The 26,080-nt window shown below is 39.6% G+C and overlaps 1 protein-coding gene across 8 annotated transcripts in view; it reads right to left on the reverse strand.

Annotated features, from left to right (window-relative positions):
- The window catches only part of CMSS1 (cms1 ribosomal small subunit homolog), a 394,950-nt gene that overhangs the window by 14,533 nt on the left and 354,337 nt on the right, over window positions 1-26,080 (reverse strand). For 5 of the 8 annotated variants that reach the window (XM_086410437.1, XM_086410417.1, XM_086410448.1 and 2 more), the window contains 4 exons: window positions 25,226-25,314; window positions 8,540-8,611; window positions 5,805-5,934; window positions 619-678 (listed from right to left, as the gene is read on the reverse strand). In XM_086410437.1, the coding sequence (XP_086266563.1) occupies window positions 619-678; window positions 5,805-5,934; window positions 8,540-8,611; window positions 25,226-25,314 (351 nt within the window). The remainder of the gene's footprint in view (window positions 1-618; window positions 679-5,804; window positions 5,935-8,539; window positions 8,612-25,225; window positions 25,315-26,080) is intronic. The other 3 variants (XM_086410461.1, XM_086410480.1, XM_086410469.1) reach the window with 3 other exon arrangements.

Here is a 26,080-nt window from a genome sequence, read left to right on the forward strand (position 1 = left end):
GTTGAGTGTCATTGGAATTGGTTAGAATGTGAAAAAAGAATGCTAAATTACTGTATCTAAACTAGTTCATTATTGGTCACAATAAATGACTATCTAGCATGAATAATCTAATTATTACTGTCTACATACAATGAAAAAGACAAAGTCAGACTGAGCAATAGCCATGGTCTGAGTTCTGAACATGGGAACAGAATTTCAGAATCTCAGAGTTGGGGTCAAGATCATAGTCCCACTTCCTTGTCCTTCACATAACAAAACAGAGTCCTGGAGGAGTCCTCAGTAACTTGTGCCAAGTCAAACATCAAACTGATGTGGTACTTGGGATGAGAACACTAATATAATTCTCTGGATTCCAAGAGCAATACATCTAATGTGCTGTACAACAAAAACAAGACCAAAACTCAAATCCCCAAAACCAGAGAAAAACAAGAAAAAATTAAAGTAAATGAAAATTAATATCAAGATGGACCTAAAAAACATCAATTTAAAATCCACTTAGGATGGAAACTTCATTTTAAATTTGAGGTTTTAAAAGTTTTTATTTTAAAGAGACAAACCTCATGTTTTAATGGAAATAACAATTTGATGAATAGTTTTTCAAAAAATGAGTTTACTTACCTTCTTTTAGATATGATGAAAGACTGTGAGTTAAATCATTGGCCTTGAGGAAGCAGGAGTCTAGAAATATGAGAAGCATACTTTGTAGAGGATTTTGCAAACACACACTCGAAACATTAAATGTGAATGATGTATTCTTGAACAGGTTGTACAACATTAATGAGTTGAGGACTCATTTATTTTAGAGTGTTGTCGAGCATTTAAAACAAAAGCAGCATCAACAATAATACTTTTTACTGCCCATCTTTTTTTTTTTTTTTTTTTTTTAGCTGTGAGTTCAGTTTTATTTGGGACAAAATGAAGATTATAGCCTGGGAGACAGCATTTCAGATAGCTCTGAAAAACTGTTACAAAGAGGTAGGGAGGAAGGTCAGTATACATATAATTTTAGTAAAGGGAGAGTACATGCAATCAAGCACATTTTTTTGCAGAAAATTTCTGCTACTACTAGTCATATGAAGGTTACTGCTAGTCACAAAAAGCATACACTCACCATGAAGGCTTTTCTAGATATGAAAAGATGCAAGAATAGGGCTCATAAAATTGTCTCCTGAAAATAGTCTATCTGAGGACCTGTTCTGCCAGTTTTTCCAGAGCACAGGGTGCCTTATTTCTTTTTTTTTTTTAATATAAATTTATTTATATTAATTGGGGGGAGGCTAATTACTTTATAATATTGCATTGGTTTTGCCATACATCAACAAGAATCCACCACGGGTGTACACTTGTTCCCCATCCTGAACCCCCCTCTCCCCTCCCTCCCCATACCATCCCTCTGGGTCATCCCAGTGCACCAGCCCCAAGCATCCTGTATCCTGCATGGAACCTGGACTGGTGATTCATTTCACATATGATATTATACACGTTTCAATGCCATTCTCCCAAATCATCCCACCATCACCCTCTCCCACAGAGTCCAAAAGACTGTTCTATACATCAGTGTCTCTTTTACTGTCTCTCATACAGGGTTATCGTTACCATCTTTCTAAATTCCATATATATGCGTTAGTGTTCTGTATTGGTGTTTTTCTTTCTGGCTTACTTCACTCTGTATAATAGGCTCCAGTTTCATCCACCTCGTTAGAACTGATTCAAATGTAATCTTTTTAATGGCTGAGTAATACTCCATTGTGTATATGTACCACAGCTTTCTTATCCATTCATCTGCTGATGGACATTTGGGTTGCTTCCATGTCCTGGCTATTACAAACAGTGCTGCGATGAACACTGGGGTACATGTGTCTCTTTCAATCCTGGTTTCCTTGGTGTGTATGCCCAGCAGTGGGATTGCTGGGTTGTATGGGAGTTCTATCTCCAGTTTTTTAAGGAATCTCCACACTGTTCTCCATAGTGGCTGTACTAGTTTGCATTCCCACCAATGGTGTAAGAGGGTTCCCTTTTCTCCACACCCTCTCCAGCATTTATTGCTTGTAGACTTTTGGATCGCAGCCATTCTGACTGGCGTGAAATGGTACCTCATTGTGGTTTTGATTTGCATTTCTCTGATAATGAGTGACCTCAACAAACATTTTTCTCCAAAGAAGACTGCCCATCATTTTTTAGAGTAGTGAAATAGAAGCTTGTTGTACATTCAGTGGACTAATGAAACATTTTTATTTTCAAATCCATGGAAATAGGCAATATACAAAGGTAAAGCTGAAACAGCTAATGGATCTTTGCGGAGATGCCCAAACTCACCAGTCACCATGGACGTGCAAATTACTATAAGATGAGATAACATTTTGCATATACATTAGAATGGCAATTGTTAAAAAGATGTATAATCTACCAAGCATTGCTGAGAAGGTAGGATGATGGAAATTCTTGGGAACTACAGGTGGAAGTACAAAGTGGTATTGCTATGCTGGATTGTAATAAAATTAAGGTGTACATCATGAAGAAAGCTGAGCGCTGAAGAATTGATGTTTTTGAACTGTGGTGTTGGAGAAGACTCTTGAGACTCCCCTTGGACTGCAAGGAGATCCAACCAGTCCATTCTAAAGGAGATCAGTCCTGGGTGTTCATTGGAAGGACTGATGCTAAAGCTGAAACTCCAATACTTTGGTCACCTCATGCGAAGAGTGGACTCTTGGAAAAGACTCTGATGCTGGGAGGGATTGGGGGCAGGAGGAGAAGGGGACGACAGAGGATGAGATGGCTGGATGGCATCACCGACTTGATGGACATGGGTTTGGGTAAACTCTGGGAGTTGGTGATGGACAGGGAGGCCTGGCGTGCTGCAATTCATGGGGTCGCAAAGAGTCGGAGAAGACTGAGTGACTGAACTGAACTGAACTGAACTGATATCCCTATGAACCCAGGATTACATTCCTGGAATGTAATGGAAAGAAAGAAACATTATGGAAAGAAATTCTCGTGTAGTATATAAAGACACACTCAAAACAGTCATACAAGTATTATTTATAATGCTGGAGAACTAGAAGCAACCTAAACATCCATATAGGAGAAAATGCATGAGCAATAAGTGGTAGATGAAATCACTGGAATACTATGTAGCATTTTAGAAGCAATGAACTACATGTACATAAAGCTATACAGGCATCCTGAAAAAGTGTTCAGGGAGGAAAGAGAATGAGAGGTGCAGCACAACTTCATTTAAATAAATTGTAAAAAGCTTCCACATGCAACAATATGACATATGCATATTAAAAAATGTACAGGAACCCATTAGAATTGATGCCTATGGAGAAAGGAAATTGGAGTGTGGGTGGGGAAGAGCAGGAATAATACATCAAAATACAACATTAACACAACACAGCACAACAACACAATGAAAGACAATGAAACAAACTGCAATAAAACACAGGGGCCTTGATCAACCAATGATGATCATGGTCTAGCAACTCAGTAGTATTATTAACTCTGTAAGATGTATAAAAAAGCATGTTTATCATCCAAATTCTTTATACCAGAAGAAGTCTGTCTATAAATACATCAGAGTGTTAGGGAGTAAACTATTACTGAATTAAATGAGACTTATGTTGTGACCCAGTGCATACAAATTCACAGTATGTGAGTAACTTCAAAGATGCTGCCCTCTATATCCTGTTGTAGAGCCTCTGATGATCTTTAAAAATGTAATCTCCCAAGTCTGGATATGATCAGACTCACCTGCAGAGCATTACAATAGATACAGATTCCTGGAATGGAGTCCCCTTGGCACAGTAAGAATTCCTTGGGGCTGGGCCTGGGAATTTGCTTTTTAAGTTCCTGGGTGATTCATTTGCTTACAGGCATTTAGCACTGATCTGAACTACAATGCAGCTCTCAGGAGGACAGCTGAGTTAGCTCTAAGTGATTCTTGCTTCAAAACTCTAAGTTCCCATGTATATGACATTAACAATGTACAGTGCACAGTATTAATTGAAAAGACAAGTTCCTTCCCTACAGGCACAACTTGCAAACCACAACCAAGTCAGACACTGGGCAAACTAAATAGGAACAATATTTTATTACTTATATCCATATAAGTAATATATGCCCCTTCCTGAGACTGTTCTGATAACTGGTGGCATGTCCCTCCTTCAAATAACAGAGACCTCCTCTCTGTCTCGGCCCTGACAGTGTAGTGATGGGCCTTTTCTCTAAAACTTTCCTATGATGTTTTCGTACACTGTGACTCAGAATGGCCTAATTTCTTAACTAAAAATGAAAACCTGTTCCTTTTGGCTACAACAGTCTTCTTTTAACATATTTTAAATATTTTCCCCTAAGTTAATCATGACCACATATTCTTACCTAACTATATTATTGAACTCTAATGATGATATAATATAAACTCACTATGGAACTCAAGTGACTCCTTAAAGATTTCTTCTGACTTTTGACTCTCTGCAATTCTAACAAAGAACTAGAAGTGGGGAGGGAGGTGGGAGGGGGTTCAGGATTGGGATCACATGTACACCCGTGGCGGATTCATGTTGATGTATGGCAAAACCAATACAATATTGTAAAGTAATTAGCCTCTAATTAAAATAAATAAATTTAAATTAAAAAAAAAGAACTAAAAGGGAAAATTGACTATTGAGTCACAGTGAAATCAAACTTCAGTTAAACCTTGAAGAGGCTGTGTTACAGCACCTGGTTCCTGAGATAGAGGAGTCAGGAGGAGCTCTCCTCCTGAGGAGGGGCTGTGCTTAGAAGAGTCATCTCTAATTGCTAGTGGGGTTTCTGAGCTCAGTAAGTAGGAAACTTCAGGACTCACTCATGTAGAAATGAGTTCCTTCAATTCTCTACAGGGCATTTCTTTTGGAAAAGGAACAGACAGGGGAACTGGTATCTCCAATCCAGTGTGCATTAAAAAAGAAAATGCACACATCATTTTATAAAAGAATTATAAAAATTCAGGGAATGGACTGTTTTTCAGCTTCTCAAGTCTCTAGAAAGTATAAAGTTGTAATGGAAAAAGGAAATCAAGCCACCTTTGACTTTTTCCAAAAGCGGTGTTAGATATTCCTAGTAGTCTACACATAGATCATCTGAAGCAGTGGTGCCTGACATTTTGTGGTTTGATTTTATGACATCTATTTTCTTCAGTCTCAGAAGAAAAGAGTAATAGATTATGTCATTATTTTGAAATTAATTAAAATTGGTTTTTAAAAGAATTTTCCAATATTTTTAACTTAATTATAAATATTCTAAGGCAGTAGATCTCATATAATAGTATACTTAAGAATCATACGTGGTGAGGTGTCAGCCTTGCTAAAAAATGTAGAATTTTGTTCATATCTTTAGATGGTTTACTTGAGAAAGTCTTGGTTGGAAGCTAAAATACTACCCTAAAAGCACAACAATGACTAGACATCCATGATGAGGGTAACAACAAAACTAAAATGTTATTAAAGCTAAAGTTCTTGTCTATAAAGGATGAGTAAATTAATCACCTATACTTTTAAATGTGTGCTTTATTTTTATTTAACTTCTATCCTCATTAAAGATTCTTATTCATTGAAAAATCTGTCCAAAAAAAAAAAAATCTGTCCCCAAAACACACCCAATACCTTTGCAGTGAAAAAACTTACAAATCTATTAGATTGAACAAATCCCATTTAGCATCTTAATGAAGAAATCATCCAACAGTTAAAATGATAAGGTTCAGGAAAGGAGTACTAGTACATGGAAAACACATTCATTAGAGGGAAGAACAACAGGAAGCCTGGCTGTACCTGGTAGGGTTAGTTCTTCTAGTTCAATCACTGAGCGACTGCTGCTGTAATAGTCCTTCATAAGCTTCTGTAGGTCTTCAGGTGTCCCTGGTTTTGGCTCTGATTTTGCAAGAATATCAGTAATTTTCTTCTGACGAGAAAGAAGTAAAAATGGGAAGACAGATTTTTAGAGTGGCATTTGGCTGAGGATAGGTTGATTCCTCTGGCATTTAAACTGTAAATAGGTTCTGGTGATGGCCAAGTGTGAATGGGAGTTCTAATAAATACACTTGAGAAAACTTGAAAGATACTTTTTAGACATAAATACTGCTTTGAAAAGCAGATGATCTAAGAGACTCCTTGGTCTATGATTTCTAGGAGAACTAAAAATTTTGCAGGAGTCTATAATAGGTACTGCTGCTGTTAAGTCGCTTCAGTCGTGTCCAACTCTGTGCGACCCCATAGACAGCAGCCCACCAGGCTCCCCTGTCCCTGGGATTCTCCAGGCATTTTCTGTTAAAAGTCAATAAGTGTTTATTTTATTTTTTTATTCTTTCACTTACTTGTGTTATATACAGAGCTTGCAGTCAATATGATACTATTTCTTTAAAAACTGTTATTGATATTTGCATTATGCCCAGGCATGTGGTCAGTTTCTGTAAATGATCCTTGTGGATTTTTTTTCTTTTTTAGAATTTTTATTTATTTTACTATTTATTTATTTATTTTGGCCATGCTGGGTTTTCATTGCTGCACAGGCTTTCTCTGGCTGTGGCAAGCAGGGGCTACTCTCTAATTGCGGTGTGCTGGCTTCTCATTGTGGTGACTTCTTTTTTTGTGGAGCGTGGGCTAGGGTGCTCGGGCTTCAGTAGTTGCCGCACGTAAGCTGAGTAGCTGCAGCTCCCGGGCTCTGGAGCACAGGCTCAACAGTTGTAGCACACGGGCTTAGTTGCTTTGCAACACGTGAGATCTTCCCAGATCAGGGATCGAACCCGTGTCTCCTGTACTGCCAGGTGGATTCTTTAATCACTGAGCCACCTTAGGCTTCCCTCGTGGCTCAGATGGTAAGGAATTTGGCTGCAATGCAGGAGACCTGGGTTTGATCCCTGGGTTGAGAAGATCCCCTGGAGAAGGGAATGGCTACCCACTTCAGTATTCTTGCCTGGAGAATTCCATGGACAGAGGAGTCCAGTGGGCTATAGTGCATTGGGTCGCAAATAGTCAGACACGACTGAGCCACATGACTTTCACCAAGGAAGCCCTAAAAGTCGGTAAATCTTCTTGCTTATGGAAACCCCTTTCTAAGCTTCATACGATCTGTATTCCTGGGAGAGTAGAATTTGAGAATTTCTTGTGTAACCTGGATCTTAAGGCACTGAGTTTCAGTTTGGATTTCTGGGATTAAAGTAAGAGCTGCAGGAGTAATTTCAGCAAAGAAGTACACTGAAAAAGGGCACTTAAGACCCTCAATGCTCAAGTCTTGGGAGAGACATCTCGAATTGGCCCCATGAAAAGCAGAACAGGAAATGCTCTACAACATCTATTTTGATTTGGATTTACTTGTGTAGCATATACTCAATGCCTGCAATGTACTAGGAACATAAATTGTTCATTTAACTTTCATCATGAACTTCCCTTCTTATATCTTTCTAATATTTCACCAAAACTTCAGAAAGGTCCTTCCTTGTCTCCTACACCACCTTTTCCCCCCTCCGTCCATACTATGTTCCTTTTCATACCACTGCCAAGAACAAAGTTCTGTCAAATGAATCAACTTTACCAAAAAAAAAAAAAAATGTCATCAGTGGGCACATTTCAGCATGACCTCAGCCAAGGCTAAACTACCTAGCTAGAGTTCTGACCTTGAGCCCCAAGAATGTAACACTCTTAAGGCCATTACTGTACAAACTATCAAAGAGAAGTTAAGGTCATTTCTTTAAGGACTTGCCAAACCTCAGCCAATTTGGCATCTCCCATCTTCCTATTTGGCCATATGCAGGCAAGGAAAACATAGGCACACACACTCTCAGTCTTCTAAAAGCTTGCTGGTAAGTAATTGGTTTAAGTCCATTTTCTTTCCTCTAATCCCAATCATATTTCCTCTGCTGACCAAAGCAGTAGACCCTTCTTGGCAGGGAGAGAATTACACTGCTGTTTTCACAACAGTGGTAGAAGGTCAAAGCTAACCACACTTTCTTCATAAGAAAGTCTGTATAGGAGCAACAGAGTTTCCCATATGTTCACAGGCAATCTGAAAATGCAAGGGGAGTCTTTTGCTTTAAATTATGGTTCAAACTTAGAGTCAGAAATGCCTTATACTTACACTACTTTCATCTGCTTAATCTTTTCTTATTAATACTCTAAGATATAAGATTTTTTAAAAAATGAAATGGTTAAGAAAAGAAGGTTGGTAAATTTCTTTTCTTGGATAAATCCAGAGGGGCCAGAGGGCAGGACAGCTCTGGGCCCCTTCTAAAATTAGAAACCCATGTCTGACTTCTAACCACAGTGAAAACACAGGGTAACAAAGATGCCTGGTAATCCACAAGGCTGAAATAGAAATTCGAAGAATTTATTTTTAGCTCCAGCAGAAATACTTATTACTAATGACCTTAAGAGAGTCACCAAAGCTCAGTGAGTTTTACAACTTTTGAATCTCTAAAGTGGGGATTACAATAACTGCCTCACCAAAGTACACAATATAACAATGTGATGGAAACCACGCAGGGCCACACCACTGTAAAAAATAATATTACCTTTTTCCTCTTCCTGGTCTTGGTGGCATCTTCATTTGTTTCCTTTGGTTGTATCAAGAAACATTCTTTAGGCTATAAAGAAACGCAAATGAGAAAACTTTCATCTTAGCGTGATGAGCCATTCCCTGGTGGCTCAGCTGGTAAAGAATCTGCCTGCAGTGTGGGAGACCTGCATTTGATCCCTGGGTGAGGAAGATCCCCCAAAGAAGGGAACAGTTATCCACTCCAGTATTCTGGCCTGGATTTCTGGAGAATTCCATGGACTGTATAGTACATGGAGTCCAAAGAGTCAGACACGACTGAGCAACTTTCACTTCACTTAGCATGATGAGGTGTCAGCTAACGGTATGAATCCCAAAGTACCTATTGTCATGCATGTATTCTTCAGAATATCTTGGTAATACGGACAAAGAAATGTTGCAACATCCACTGTAGGCTATTATGCAGGGGCTGGCTGACAGAATTTGTAAAAGTGAGAAACTGCAGATGACCTAAGACAGGACATATGAACAAAGGTCAAAATGTGTGAGTGAGTGAATATATGTTTTGAGGTGGTGGTACAGGGTATTAAAAGTGGAAGACAGTGGCCAGGTTTGTAAAATATAGGCAGAAAGAAATATGTTTAAAATTAAGATATAGTAAAAATAAAAGTCTTTGACTAGCATGACTGGTGTGGTCTACTAACTAGCAATGTGTGAGACTGTATTTCCAAGTCACTGACATCATTTTGTTATCCATTCCTTTCCTCTTCTCAATAGGCACAGAAAATCTGAAGTAGGATATATTTACTTACATTTTTATAAAACCAGCTGCACCGAATGCCTTATCTACAGTGACTACAAAATGAATGTTTCTGCTAATGGTCTGACAAAAGTCTCAGCACCATGGCATCCTGAGTAATTGATTTTGCCTGTAGCCTTGACCCCTGGAGTACCCTATACAGTTTAGTGCTATTTTTACCCTAAGGGTTCTTTTTTTAAGCATAGAAAAACAGGAAATTTGGGCTAAGACTTTGATTTATAAAATGGAATGCTTCAAATTCCATATTTATTAATCATAAGCAGTTGTATAAAATGTTTCCTGTGTTGGATCTTTTATGCAACATTTTCAAACCAGTTGCCAAGTAAGATATAAAATGTAAGTGAAAACTTATTCTGAGTTTTTTCTTCATTGAGTTTCCATTCCAACTAGAGAGTACTCAGTTTTAGCTGGTAAACTACTAACTAAACCAATCTTGTCTCCACTGGTTCTGTTTAAAATGAGTACAGATGAAGCTCTCTATTAAAGTTTGCAGACAGTCTGAAGATTAAGAATGCCTATGGCCTGAAGCCAGAGAAATACAACGCTATATAATTTCTTCAAGGCATGGGGCCAGGACCAGCAGTTTCTAGAGAAGTAGATTCAAGTGGGAATCTTGAAATCTCAGCTGCTTCTTAGTTAAAACAAAAACCCTGCAAAGTACAAATGCATCATAGCTAAAGAAAGAAAGATATTATGATCTCTCTTGTTTAGAAAGTTAAACTGTCTTGTAGATGCAGATACACTCTAATCTGATGCCAATTAGAACTGGGGCCATGGCCGCTAATATGTCACAGAAGCTGCCAGACAGTCCTAAGAGTCCAGTTACAGATCAGGTCCAGATCAGGTCAATGTCGGCTTATGCTCCTATGGCAAAGCCTGCATACAATTAGTAGATCCCTAGATGCCTCAAGGCATACTACAGTATCTTGTCACCAGTAGCAAGGTTTTGGGGAAGCAAATGTAGCATCTATTTCATTTCCCTATTTAGCAAATGGAGGTGCTCTCCGAGTGTATGTTCAATGTGTGGAGTTGTATTCATGTTAGGTTTACAAAGCTAATTAAACACAACAGAAATTAAATGTGGAAATGAGCTCAGTTATAAGGACATGGATTCTCCAATTCCAGAAGGAAAAAAAAAAAATCAACAATTCTGAATCATGCAAAGGGAAAAAAAAAAACAGGCTTGACAATTGCTTTTGTCAAGATTCTGTATATTAGGTTCAAACTCTTACGTCATCTTAAAGGAAATACAGTATGATATTTATGTTCTGGGAGCAGTCACTTTAGCTGGCTGCAGCAGGATGCTAAGGAAGATGCGAGTTTATGGATCAATTTCCATAGAAGTAAGATGACTTTATGAAGAAACACAAATCCCTCAGTACTGAAATTTATTAACCTTTGCTAACTGCCTTACAAATGCTGATGTTTACCCTCCGAGAGACGAGGTAAGAAGATGAGGAAGCACCACAGCCGGCCAGCTAACCATTTATAGAATCAATTCCAAGAGTATCTGTCTTTGGCAGGTAATAAGTTATGTCATTTCTTTATGCAGTGATTTTTAATATACGTACCTGGAGTATTAAGTTAAAGATTTAGAAGAATCACATTTGCCCCAAAACATTTAACAGGAAAACTTATTAAGCATTTAGAAAAGCAATTAATTGGGAGTATGTTTTCAGTTACTTAAAGTGTCAAAAATTATATTCTTTAAGAAGGAGGCTTCTGGTTTTAACCATGGCAAATCATTTGCAAAACACTAAAATGCAAATAAAGGAAACTGAAAAGATATAAATCTGTAAGGACCAAGAAACCAGAAGAGAGGACAACCATAGTGGAGAGATTTCAACAATTTTTTGAAAAATGGAAAGTGGCTGAAACTGGATGGATGCTATTTAGCAGAGGGAGAGACAGCTAGGACCTGGGTTTCTAGAGAGCTGGCAGCTAGCAATATGTGTGTCTGTTTCACCTACTTGGCCCTGAAAAGGTTGAGTAGTGGGTGGTACAGGGTACTACCGAGAGGAAAGGGCTTGAAATAAAAAGAGACTGGATGAAAGTTTACATTTAAAATGATTTGCCTCCTTCCTACTCCCATCTGGCTCTATCTTCTGTCCAGGCAGCCAAGCAATTATCCTATTACTGCTTCCTCTCATCTTGCTCTTCCTGACAGAAGACTGGAGATTTATGCTCTGGAGAGAATAAGAAGACCAAGAAGTCTAGCACAGGGGAGACAGGGCAGAGACTGAGACTCATCTCCTTTTCTTGTCCCTCTTTCAGGATGTCTCAAGCCAAGTTACACAGTACAGGCAGGAGACTACTGAATTCTTCTCTGGAAAAATAACATAACCTAAGACAAATGCCACAAGAGAGTGACTTTGGGGGTTCCATAGTAAAAGTCCTGCTTTCTTATCATATCACCCTACCAAGAGCTCTACTAATTGACAAGTCCCATTTATGCACAAAAGTTTTCCATCAACTTTTTAGCATATCTCTCTTCAATATGACTAGACAGCTAAAGTTAATTAGACATCTAAGGAAAGTCTCTAACATGAGAGCAAATAAACAAAAAGAAGAAAGAACCCCAAGGAAACAAATTGTAATTACAATACTATTCTTAGAAGTACAATTACAAACAAAATGATTACAAATTATTCAAAACAATTATAATTAGTATTCACAGAGAGATGAGGGAAGAATTTCCAGCTATGAAACAAAAACAGGATGCTATACACAAGGGAAAAAAATCAGAAAAAAACATTAAAACAAATAAGAAAGTTGGAATAAAAATATAGGAGGAAGGCTTGAAGAAAAGTAGAAAAATCTTCCAGAAAGATGAAAAATAATAAGAAAAAAGTAGTAACAAAATTAGAGAGTCAGCTTAAGAGAGTCAACATGACAATAAAAGTATTATAGAAAGTAAGAATCATATAAAACAGTAGGAAAGAAGTGATTAAAAAATAAGAAAAACTTTCCAGAACTAAAAGAAACTTTCTAGAACATGAAACTCCAAATTCAAAGTCCATTAAGTATACAGTACAATGGATAAGAAAAATATCCCGACTAAGGAAAATTACTATGAAATTTCAGAACATCATGGACAAACAAAAGACTCTAAGAACTTCAAAAGAAAAACAGTAACATAAATAATAAAAAGGTCAAAGAAAATAATAGTGTCAGACCTTGCAACAACTGTAATGAAAGCCAGAACTCAGTGGGACAAAGCTTTCAAAATTATGGGGAAAATTTATTTGCAAATTATAGGTTTTTTTATACCCAGAAAAACTATCAGTCAAGTTAAAAGGAAAATGTTTAGATTTCAGTAAACATTCTCAGATATTTAAGGTCTCAAAAAATTTACTTCCTACTTGCGGATACTAAATGCTCTATTCCAGCACTGCTACTGCTAAGTTGCTTCAGTCGTGTCTGACTCTGTGCAACCCCGTAGACGGCAACCCATCAGGCTCCCCCGTCCCTGGGATTCTCCAGGCAAGAACACTGGAGTGGGTTGCCATTTCCTTCTCCAATGCATGAAAGTGAAAAGTGAAAGTGAAATTGCTCAGTCGTGTCCGACTCTTAGTGACCCCATGGACTGCAGCCTCTTCCATCCGTGGGATTTTCCAGGCAAGAGTACTGGAGTGGGGTGCCATTGCCTTCTCCATTCCAGCACAATAAAGGGCTAAATTAAGGAAGAGGATGATATAGGATTCAGTAAATAGAGAGACCAATCCAGAAGACAACTGAGGGAATAGCAAAGAGAAGTCTCAGTTGCTCTGCAAGTCTAGAAAATAACCAATTCCAAATGGAAAAAAAAAAAGTGTGGAGATGCGTAGGAAAGAACAATAACTGTTCTAGTTGAGCATATGGAAAATATTATTTATGGGCATGTGGAAGAGATGTTGTAACATATGGGAGCAATTAACAATAGGAACACAGCAAGTCTGGCAAATGAAGAAATGAGGTAATTATTAATGCCATGAAAATAAACAATTGTATAATAAAGTAGAGATGATTATAGCTTCTCTTTTTCTCAGCATTGAACAGTATTTCCATGGTCATAATAATGAAAGAGTGACAACTGTTCTAACCAAAATGTAATATTGTGTTGGCAGAGGAGGTAGCAGTTGGAGAGGGAATAGGGCATAGATGACAGGATTTTGTCCTTGTATGCCACCTCAGGAAGATAATGTCAAAAATTGGGAAATCAAGAAACTGCAATATAAAATATAAGGTAGCAAATAAGAAAAACAGCTAAAGACTGAGAGTGGTTGCCACTAAGGAAAGACTTAGATAAGAGAAGGGAAGAAGACTGCTGTTTTTCCACTAAAAACCTTTAATCGTCGTCGTCGACGTGAAGTTGCTCAGTCGTGTCCAACTCTTTTCGACCCCATGGACTGTAGCCTACCAGGCTCCTCACTCCATGGCATTCTCCAGGCAAGAGTACTTGAGTGGGTTGCCATTTCCTTCTCCAGGGGATCTTCCCAATCCAGGGATCGAACCTGGGTCTCCTGCATTCCAGGCAGATGTTTAAACCTCTGAGCCACCAGGGAAGTGGCCAAAAAACCTTTAATAGTGTTTGATTATTGCTTTGGTAAAAAGATAAAATTTAAATTGTCATTTTATAACAAAAACAAGCATGTTCACTGTAAAAATTAAGACAACTTAGGGATCTCCTTGATGGTCCAGGATTAGGAATCCGCCTGCCAATGTGGGGGACATGGGTTCAATCCCTGAATTCGGGAAGATTCCACATGTCGTGGGGCAACTAAGCCTGTGTGTCATGAGTGAGCCCTCAGCTCTAGAGACTGTGCCCCACAACAACAGAAGCCACTTCGATGAGAAGCCCACACACCTTGTCTAGAGAAAGCCTATGCACAGCAATGAAGACCCAGCACACCCAAAAATAAAATAAATGAGTAAATAAATAAAATAGTTAAAAAACAAGCAGCTTAGAACTGCTTATTTGGTTTGGTCAAAAGTTATTCAATATACACTCACCAAAATGTTTAAATAAAAAGATTGATAACTCCAAAAGTTGATAAGAGAATAAGGCAAGTAAAACTAATACACTGACAGTGGAAGTGGAAAAATGGAACACTCATTTTTGAAAAAAGTCTAGCAGTTTGTGCAAAACTAAATATGATCCAGCAGTTCTATTCCTATGTGTTTACTCAAGAGAAATAAAGATTTATGTTAACAAAAAGGCTTGTATATGAATGTTGATTTCAGATTTATTCATAATAGACCCTAACAAGAAATAGTCACAGGCATCCATTAATAGAAGAATGGATAATAAACTGTGACACATTCATATAATTGAATATTATTCAGTGTTATGAACTGAACTGTGACCCCCATAATTTATATGCTGAAGCCCTAATCCCTAATGTGACCATATTTGGAGATAGGGCCTTTAAAGAGGCAATTAAAGATAAAGAGATCATAAAGATGAGGTCATAATCCAGCAGGACTTGTGTCTTTGTAGGAGGAGGAAAAGACACCAGGAATGTACATACACAGAGAAAGACCACGTGAGGACACAGAGAAAGACCACGTGAGGACACAGTGAAAAGGCAGCCATTTACAAGCCAAAGAGAAAAGCATCAGGAGAAACCACGCCTGTCAATACCTTGATCATGGACTTCCATCTTCCAAAATTGTGAGAAATAAAATTCTGTTGTTTACACCACTCAGGCACTTTGTTATGACAGCACTACAGACTAATCCACTCAGCAAAACAAGAAAGAAAGAGAAAACAAAGAAAGACCACTATCATCAACACAGATGAGCCTGAATAATATTATGCTGAATAAAAGACATCTAGAGCCAAAGAGTGTACCCTGTATGATTTAATTTGTGTGAAATTCTAGAAAAAGGAAAACTAATTTTGGGGGGAAAACATCAGAATAATGGTTGCCTCAGGGGCAAGCAGTTTTGAAGAGGACATTCGACACTTCTCTATTTTTTTTGTATGTTAACTTTACTTTAAAAGGGAAGAAAAGAACTTTAAAATTTTTATTTATTTATAAATATTTTAATACTATTTTATTAAATATTAAAATATATTTCAATATTTATTTTAAAATAAATATTGAACTTTAAAAAATAATATGCATGCTGAAGCATCTGAGCGGATTGTACTGATTTTGACAATTTGAAATGTATCAAAAATAAGGTGATAGATGGATGGTATCTGAGCACCCTGTTCAAAACTTTTGGACAGAGACACAATCACATAAGAAATCTTTAAAGGGAATTCCCTGGCCGTTCAGTGGTAAGGACTCTGTACTTTAACTTCTGAGGGCCCAGGTTTGACACCTGGTCAAGGAACTAGGGGAGAAGGAAATGGCAACCCACTCTAGTACTCTTGCCTGGAAAAATCCCATGGACGGAGGAGCCTGGTAGGCTACAGTCCATGGGGTCATGAAGAGTTGGACACGACTGAACGACTTCACTTTCACTTTTCACTTTCATGCATTGGAGAAGGAAATGGTAACCCACTCCAGTATTCTTGCCTGGAGAATCCCAGGGACAGGGGAGCCTGGTGGGCTGCCGTCTATGGGGTCGCACAGAGCTGGACATGACTAAAGTGACTTAGCAGCAGCAGCAGCAAGGAACTAGGATCCCACAAGCTCCACGTTGCAGCCAAATTAACAAACAAACAAAAGTCTTTAAAGATATTAAAGGTGTGCCTTGGTGATTCTCTAAAACACAAGTCTAGGAAGCTTAAGGGGTCTTGTCCAATAATTGTCTCAGCTGAGGCCCAAGGTACAGAAGGCTTTATCTGAGTCTCTTTCTGTTTTGCAAGTTCATTTGTTTCATTTCTTTTTAGATTCCACGTATAAGGGATGCCATACGGTATTTCTCCTTCTCCGTCTGACTTATTTCACTCAGTATGACACTCTCTAGGTCTATTCATGTTACGGCAAATGACATTATTTCATTCTTTTTAATGGCAGAGTAATATTCCATTGCATAGCACGTGGAACTCTACTCAATGTTATGTGCCAGCCTGGATGGGAGTTGGGTTTAGGGGGAAATGGACACATGTGTATGTATGGTTGGGTCCCTTTGCTGTTCACCTGAAATTACAAACATTGTTAATTGGCTATATCCCAATACAAAATGGGCCTCCATTGTGGCTCAGCTGATAAAGAATCTGCCTGTAATGTGGGAGACCTGGGGTCGATCCCTGGGTTGGGAAGATCCCCTGGAGAAGGGAAAGGCTACCCACTCCAGTATTCTGGCCTAGAGAATTCCATGGACTGTATAGTCCATGGGGTCACAAAGAGCTGGACATGACTGAGTGAATTTCACTTCACTTTGATACAAAATAAAATGGTTAAAGTTTCAAAAAAAAAAAGATGGTTTATCTGGAAAAGATTTGTGGGTGTGACTTTTGCCTAATAGAGTAAATCCCCAGAAGCATCATAGGAAACCCACAAAATTCCTAAAGGAGTTATATATTCAGAAACTGAGAGGATCAGAGATGAACCCTCAGATTTCTATTGTCAAGAAGCAAGCTGAAAGAGCTGCTTAGTTGCAAATACATGTTACCTTTCATTTTTTTTTTTTAAAGAGAGGATGACTCAAAGGACAGAACAAGAACCCAAAGAGCAGAGTCAAGAACCATAAGACCTTGAGCCTTAAGACTTAATTAAGAAACTCCCAACACTCGCTGAATGTTGTGGATGAATGACTCTTTGTTCCTCTGGTTTGAATAGAAATGTCTATAAAGTCATCCAGTGTTTGTCTCACTGCTTGGTGATGGATATATAGAGGTTAGATAACTTGTCTCTTTAGTTACACAGGTTGAGAAGAAATATACTCAAAGAGCTATACTTAAGGGACTAAATCCAAGGAACCTCAACTGCATGTGGACTTGATCTATACAATGAAATTCTGGGCACCGAACTCATGCTGTAATGGCATGAGATTTTTGCAGCCTTGGGAGGGGTGAATATATTCTGCATATGTAGTAGTAGTAGTGTTAGTCGCTCAGTCGTGTCCGACTCTTTCCAACCCCATGGACTGCAGTCCACCAGGCTCCTCTGTCCATGGGATTCTCCAAGCAAGAATACTGGAGTGGGTTGCCATGCCCTCCTCCAGGGGATCTTCCCGACCCAGGGATTGAACCCAGATCTCCTGCAATGCAGGCAAATTCTTTACCAGTTGAGCTGAGCTGAGCTACGGGGAAGAACCATTCTGTATATGTGAGGGATGTAAATCACTAGGGGTCAGAGGGCAGACTGTACCCAGACCCCAGGATAGTTAGCAGTGAACATTGTATCCTGGTATTCATCCCCTTCTCTTAAATGTGGATTGGATTTACTGATCTACTTCTAATAGCATATGGAGGAAGTGATGTGATGTCAGTTCTGAGTGAGTCTGAGATTAGTTCTGGTTTCAGTTTTGAATGATCTTGATCACTCCCTCATGGGTCATGTGGCCTGGAGAAAGCCAGGGGCAATGTTGTGAGGCAGCCCTAAGGGAAGGCTCACTTGATGAGGAAGTTCAGTTCAGTTCGGTCACTCAGTCATGTCCAACTCTTTGTGACCCCATGGACTGCAGCACACCAGGACTCCCTGTCTATCATCAATTCCCGGAGTTTACCCAAACTCATGTCCATTGAGTTGGTGATGCCATCCAACCATATCATCCTCTGTCATCCCCTTCTCCTGCCTTCAATCTTTTCCAGCATCAGGGTCTTTTCCAATGAGTCAGGTCTTCGCATCAGGTGGCCAAAGTATTGGAGTTTTGGCTTCAACATCAGTCCTTCCAATGAACACTCAGGACTGATCTCCTTTAGGATGGACTGGTTGGATCTCCTTGCAAAAAAGGGACAAAAAAATGCCAAGGGATTCTCAAGAGTCTTCTTCAGCGCCACAGTTTAAAAGCATCAATTCTTCAGTGCTCAGCTTTCTTTATAGTCCAACTCTCACATCCATACATGACTACTGTGAAAAACCATAGCTGTGACTAGACAGACCTTTGTTGGCAAAGTAATGTCTCTGCTTTTTAATATGCTGTTTAGGTTGGTCATAACTTTCTTTTTAAGGAGTAAGGGTCTTTTAATTTCATGGCTGCAGTCACCATCTGCATTGATTTTGGAGCCCCAAAAAATAAAGTCTGACACTGTTTTCACTGTTTCCCCATCTATTTCCCATGAAGTGATGGGACCCGATGCCATGATCTTAGTTTTCTGAATGTTGAGCTTTAAGCCAACTTTTTCACTCTCCACTTTCACTTTCATCAAGAGGCTCTTTAGTTCTTCACTTTCTGCCATAAGGGTGGTGTCATCTGTATATCTGAGGTGATTGATATTTCTCCCAGCAATCTTGATTCCAGCTTGTGCTTCATCCAGCCTAGCTTTTCTCATGATGTACTCTGCATATAAGTTAAATAAGCAGGGTGACAATATACAGCCTTGATGTACTCCTTTCCCGATTTGGAACCAGTCTGTTGTTCCATGTCCAGTTCTAACTGTTGCTTCCTGACCTGCATGCATACAGGCTTCTCAAGGGGCAGGTCAGGTGGTCTGGTATTCCCATCTCTTTCAGAATTTTCCACAGTTAATTGTGATCCACACACTCAAAGGCTTTGGCATAGTCAATAAAGCAAAAATAGATGTTTTTCTGGAGCTCTCTTACTTTTTTCGATGATCCAGTGGATATTGGCAATTTGATCTCTGGTTCCTCTGCCATTTCAAAACCAGCTTGAACATCTGGAAGTTCACAATTCACATATTGCTGAAGCCTGGCTTGGAGAATTTTGAGCATTACTTTGCTAGGGTGTGAGATGAGTACAATTGTGCAGTAGTTTGAACATTCTTTGGCATTGCCTTTCTTTGGGATTGGAATGAAAACGGACCTTTTCCAGTCCTGTGGCCACTGCTGAGTTTTCCAAATTTGTTGGCATGTTGAGTGCAGCACTTTCACAGCATCATCTTGTAGAATCTGAAATAGCTCAACTGGAATTCCATCACCTCCACTAGCTTTGTTCATAGTGATGCTTCCTAAGGCCCAATTAACTCACATTCTAGGATGTCTGGCTCTAGGTGACTGATCATGCCATTGTTGTTATCTGGGTCATGAAGATCTTTTTTGTATAGTTCTTCTGTGTATTCTTGCCACCTTTTCTTAATATCTTCTGCTTCTTTTAGGTCCACCCCTGGAGAAGGAAATGGCAACCCACACCAGTACTCTTGCCTGGAAAATTCCATGGACAGAGGAGCCTTGTAGGCTACAGTCCATGGGGTCACAAACAGTCAGACATGACTGAGCAACTTCACTCTCTCTGTTAGGTCCATATTATTTCTGTCCTTAATTGAGCCCATCTTTGCATGAAATGTTCCCTTGGTATCTCTAATTTTCTTGAAGAGATCTCTAGTCTTTCCCATTCTATTGTTTTCCTCTATTTCTTTGCATTGATCACTGAAAGAGGCTTTATTATCTCTCTTTCTATTCTTTGGAACTCTGCATTCAAATGGGTATATCTTTCCTTTTCTCCTTTGCTTTTTGCTTCTCTTCTTTTCACAGCTATTTGTAAGCCCTCCTCAGACAGCCATTTTGCTTTTTTGCATTTCTTTTTCTTGGGGATGGTCTTGATTCCTGTCTCCTGTGCAATGTCACGAACCTCTGTCCATAGTTCATCAGGCACTCTATCAGATCTAGTCCCTTAAATCTATTTCTCACTTCTACTGTATAATCGTTAGGGAATTGATTTAGGTCATACCTAAATGGTCTAGTGGTTTTTCCTACTTTCTTTAAGTCTGAATATGGCAATAAGGAGTTCATGATCTGAGCCAGTCAGCTCCTGGTCTTGTTTTTGCTGATTGTATAGAGCTTCTCCATCTTTGGCTGCAAAGAATATAATCAAGCTGATTTTGGTGTTGACCATCTGGTGATGTCCATGTGTAGAGTCATCTCTTGTGTTGTTGGAAGAGGGTGTTTGCTATGACCAGTGCGTTCTTGTGGCAGACTTCTATTAGCCTTTGCCCTGTTTCATTCTGTACTCCAAGGCCAAGTTTGCCTGTTACTCCAGGTGTTTGTTGACTTCCTACATTTGCATTGCAGTCCCCTATAATGAAAAGGACATCTTCTTTGGGTGTTAGTTCTAAAAGGTCTTGTAGGTATTCATAGAACCATTCAACTTCAGCTTTTTCAGCACTTCTGGTTGGGGCATAGACTTGGATTACTGTGATTCTGTTGTTTTTGAGATTGCATCCAAGTACTGCATTTCAGACTTTTTTGTTGACTATGATGGCTACTCCATTCCCTCTAAGGGATTCTCGCCCACAGTAGTAGATATAATGGTCATCTGAGTTAAATTCACCCATTCCAGTCCATTTTAGTTCACGGATTCCTAAAATGTTGACATTCACTCTTGCCATCTCCTGTTTGACCACTTTCAATTTGCCTTGATTCAGGGACCTAACATTCCAGGTTCCTATGCAATATTGCTCTTTATAGCATCGGACCTTGCTTCCATCACCAGTCACATCCATACCTGGGTGTTGGTTTTGCTTTGGTTCCATCTCTTCATTCTTTCTGGAGTTATTTCTCCACTTATCTCCAGTATGATACTGGGCACCTACTGACCCGGGGAGTTTATCTTTCAGTGTCCTATCTTTTTGCCTTTTCATACTGTTCATGGGGTTCTCAAGGCAAGAATACTGAAGTGGTTTGCCAGTGGTCCAGTGGACCACATTTTGTCAGAATTCTCCACCATGACCCGTCCGTCTTGGGTGGCCCCGTCCGTCTTGGGTGGCCCTACACGGCATGGCTCATAGTTTCATTGAGTTAGACAAGGCTGTGGTCCATGTGATCAGATTGGTTAGTTTTCTGTGATTGTGGTTTTTAGTCTGTCTGCCCTCTGATGGAGGATGAGGAAGTGAGGCCTGCCAACAGCCACCTGAATGAGTTTTGAGGAGGATTCTTCACAATGGAGCCACTAACCTTCAGCTTATAACCTGACTGACGACTGATGAGATATAGGTAACAGAGGCTGAGATAAGGAATCTTTTCTGTTTTAAGCTACTAACTTTGGAGGTAATTTGTTATGCAACAAGAAAGAGAGAGAGAATTGAGACACCATATGGAAAGGAAGAAGGTAAATCAGAGAGTAGACAGGACACAGTCCTCTTTTTTCTTCATCAAGAATAATACTGAAGTTAAAGAGCAGGAGAGATACGAAATGATCACTGTGAAAATAATTAGTAAAAATATGCTGCAGTGAGAAAGGTAAGTAAGAGGGGAAAGTGATAAGTACTCTTGCTGAAGATTCTTTTATGATCCAAGGAGATAAACAAAAAGCTAGTTCAAGAAAAAAGAAGTTCAGTGTGGTCTCTGAGGGGGAGAGGATGGGTCATGGAACCATTAAAAGGCTACTGACATCATGGAGGCATCAATGAAAAGTCACGAAATCCCTCATAAGGGATTATATTCTGGGAACCATAATTACAAAGTCACTAGGGTTGGCTCTGAAATGACTGATGTTGAGGAGGAAAGAGGGTGATGCAATCTCTAGAAGTAGGGGAGTTCATGATTTATTTTGGAAGCAGTATTTGGAAAAAAAAAAAGAACTCTTGGCAAATCTTTATACTCACATTATTAAGGAGGCCAAGGATGATTATTCAGATGTAAAATGGTTGCTAGAGATGATGTAGTTGTAAGGGTAAAAAACTGTTATAAAGTTATAAATCTGCTGCTTAAAAAACTGGACAGATGGGAGATGTAGACTCAGGAAGAGAAATGCAGGCCCAGCTATGGCAAAGGAGGGAACACTATCCAACTGGACACATACTCTCGCCTGGTGATATTAAAGTCTAAATGCACATTACAGCTAGCAGAAGAAGGCCAGGCAGCTACTACCCAAGTTTAAAAAAAAACAAAACAAACAAAAAACCTTAAAGAACAGCAAACAACTAAGCAAATTTGAAAAAAAAAATTCAAAACTTAAATATAGCAAAAAGTAATTTCTTTTATTTTTCTTTTTTATCCAGGAAAAAAAATGTATAATTACTGTTAGAAAACAAATACTTGGTTATATGCGCCAAACGAATCACGCGCCTATGGCTGTGCTAGGTTACCACAGTGGACACAAACGAAATGCTGGTTCCTAAGGTGCTTACGGACTAGTTGGAGACTCAACCTTTATGTGCATAAACAGCTCGAGAAGGACTCAAGAAAGCACAGTCAGCCTGACAAAAAGGTGGTCCTTGGGGTGGTGAGATGAGTTCCAGAGGGAGCAGAGCATCAGGAGACAGGACAGGGAGGCCAGAGAGGAGCTCGAGGGACTGTGTGGTATTAGGGCCGGAAGAGGAAAGATTCCCAGCTCTAGTATCAAGGTGGGGGACCCTTCAAGGAGGGGCTGATGACAGGACAAGGGTCAGGGAGCTCCACTGGCAGCAGAGTCAGGGAGCTGATGCCTCACAGCTGGGACATGAAGGGTTGAGATGGGAAGAGTGGGATTCCAGTCTAGTCATTCATGCTTCCTTTTCACAAATGAGTGTCAGTTCAGGGAAGGTTCTGTACCAGGGGCAGTGGAGATGCGCAGAGGTGTACAGCCTGGTGGGGAGACCAGAGAGTGAGATGGATAACACTTAAATAAGGCAGAGGGCACAAGGAGATCCCTGTGTGAATCTCTGATCAGGGCAGTAAAGCTAGGCCTGGGAGAGTGATTAGGGCACTGTGTCTACCTAGGACCTTGATTCTTTAAAGCAATTTGTTAGCAAAAGAAATCACAGCAGGGTGAAAGAGGTTAAAATGAACAGTCAAATCTTAACTTTTTGTGATTTTTTTTTTCCCTTAGCAGAAAATACCAATGGTATGTGACCAACAAAGCATTTGATGACACAGTACATCTAATTTTTCCAAGCTGAATGAGGAAGGACATGTGGAAAGGGAACTGGAAGCAGTGTCATCCCTCACGGGGTGCCTTGAAGGCAGTCAAATGGGTTATGACTCCTGGTACCCCTCACTCTGAGCTTCAGGTTCTTTGTCAAATGGGATCTCCCTGCCCTCCCAGGGCAGCTGTGATGATTGTGAGTCATGACCTTACACAGCACCTGTGCGGAGTGCTCAACCAATTGTTTTATTGTTGTTGAAACTTGGGTTGCTGAAAGATAGGTGAATGCTCATGGCAATTAAGAATGTGTTTAACTTTTTCTTCCTCAATTTTTCTCTTTTCTTCCTGTGGTTCTCTGTCATTTATCTAACTTGATCGTGGGAAAAGAAGACTCAAGGAGGAAGAAGGTAAAAAATAGGTGGATATTCAGCAAGGTGAAGGCTCTGCCAATAAAAAGACAGTAAAGATTCAGACCTGAGTGAGTTTATTAATGCAAATTTATTCTTTCACCAAAGAGCCCAGAAAAAGTGAGGTGCAATCAAAAAGAAAATCAAGGGAGAAAGTCAGGAAAAAGAAAGTCAGTGGGCTACAAAGGATACTGGGAAACAAGTTCTGCAGGGAGGCACCGATTAGAGGTGGAGGTTAAAGAAGGCATGACTATGCTGTGGTCAGTAGAGTAAGTTAAGATAAAAATCAAACCCCATCTTGGTATGATAAATTGAAAAGCTAATGATGTTAACCTGTAGGTCTTAGAGTGGTTAAAACTGAAATTTATATAAGACATTGGAGTTAAATATTTAATGGCTGGAGAGAAAACCAAGATGGATTATACATTAACTATGTAAATTTTTCTGCATCCCCCACCCCACAAAGAAAAAATAAAAGACCTGAAGTATATTTCACTATAATATTTATCACTTCAGTGCTTACTCTTTGCCAACCACTGTTTAAAGAGCTTAATAAGTATTAATCATTTAATCCCCACAGCAACTCTGTGAAGAAAATACAATTAACACCATTTTACCAATAGAGAGATGAGGCACAGAGAGTTTAACTTGCCCAAGGAATCACAGCTTGCAGGTCACCACAATGCAAAAACTGCTTCCTACAATTATCCTAAGCCTGGTCACAAACTTTGGGTAGAGTCACCCTCTAGCGGGGAATGAGTTTAGGGCCACCTACAATGAGAATGGGCTTCCCTGGTGGCTCAGTGGTAAAGAATCCACCTCCCAAAGCAGGAAACCCGGGTTTGATCCCTGGGTTGGGAAGATCTCCCAGAGAAGGAAATAGCAACCCACTCCAGTAGTCTTGCCCGGGAAGTCCCAAGAACAGAGGAGCCTGGTGGGCTACAGTCCAGAGGGTCGCAAAGAGTAGGATGTGATTTAGTGAATACACAACAATGAATAAGATCACAAATCATTCCTGAGAAGGAGATGGTGACTTTGGACTGACAGTAGGTAGTCCTTTAAAAATCACACATGGTTGCCAATTCGGTTGGAGGGACACATAAGGTGAAAAAGCTGAAAATGGATGTGAGTGGCCAATAAAAAGAATGAAAAGGCAATAAAAGATCGTAGTTTATCAGATTCCCACCTGTGGTAATACGAAGAGAATCCCTGATAAGAATTCACACAACAGACATGATGCTAGATAGTCATGAGGCCCCGAGAGCCTCCTCACAGCGTGGTTTGGCCCTGTGATCGTGTATTGGTGTGGGGCTCACCTTGCCTATATTTATGCTATTTGTCTCCTCCTAGGAACGATACCCAAAAGAATGAGGCTGGGTCTGTGGTAAAAATACACTACAAGAATCTGAGATATCATTATTCTGCAATACATTTCTATTATTAAAAAAACAAAACAAAACAAAAAACCACTAGAGGGAAAATTTACCTTGCTGGTCTGTAATTAATGAAGCCTGACTCTTTCAAAGGCAGAGAAGGTAGCTTCCCTCAACCCCACCCACAACCGGCACTGGAACACAGGGAACGCTGCAGAAGGGAAGAAGAGGCTGATTTCAGAGCCAACAATTGTGACTCTCACCGGTTTGACTTTCTTTGACAGGGCAGGACCTGGAGCTGTCTCCTGCTGAGTCATTTCTGTGTCTCCTCCTCCTTCACCACCTGATGCTCCTAGGAAACATAAAGATTAAAAATTAGAAAAGCACCCCTTTCTTTCTCCCATTTCTAGCATAATCTTGGTACCATCTTTTCAGAAGGTTCTGTCCCTTGACTCATTAATTTCACCTCTAAGAAGCTGAATTTAAGAAAATGATCCAAAATGAAGATAGCGATTGAAGAACCAAGGTGGCAGTATTATTTATAAACCTGCACAAATGAAGATTATTCAGATGTCTAAAACTGAGACTGTTTAATTAAGGAACACACACTGAGTTGCATGGTTGAACTCTTCATTTTCAGATAGAAAAGTTGTTGCTTGCAGGGATAAAGTAATTTGCCCTAGGTCACACACCTGGGAACCCAGATCTATCTGAGTCCAAGGTCTTCCCCCACAAGTGATGCTGCCTGTACTGAGAACTAGCCAGCTCTCAAACGAAAGAAAACGTGACAAAAGAATTATACATCATGAGAAATTCTTATTTTAAGTTTATAAAATCTTTCAACACTGGAAAAAGTAAATTCTTGTCCTAAGAATCAGGAAAAAAAAAGTTTTTAACAATATTTCTGTTTAAAAAGCTCTCTTAAAGAAACATGGCAATCACAGGTTTTTTTTACTTCCCATGCTATGCTATGCTATGCTAAGTCACTTCAGTCGTGTCCGACTCTGTGTGACCCCATAGACGGCAGCCACCAGGTTCCCCCGTCCCCGGGTTTCTCCAGGCAAGAACACTGGAGTGGGTTGCCATTTCCTTCTCCAATGCATGAAAAGTGAAACCGA

This window comes from Bos grunniens, chromosome 1, assembly GCF_055505025.1.
Source record: "Bos grunniens cultivar Pamir isolate PY7600 chromosome 1, Bosgru_T2T1.0, whole genome shotgun sequence".
NCBI lineage: Eukaryota > Metazoa > Chordata > Mammalia > Artiodactyla > Bovidae > Bos > Bos grunniens.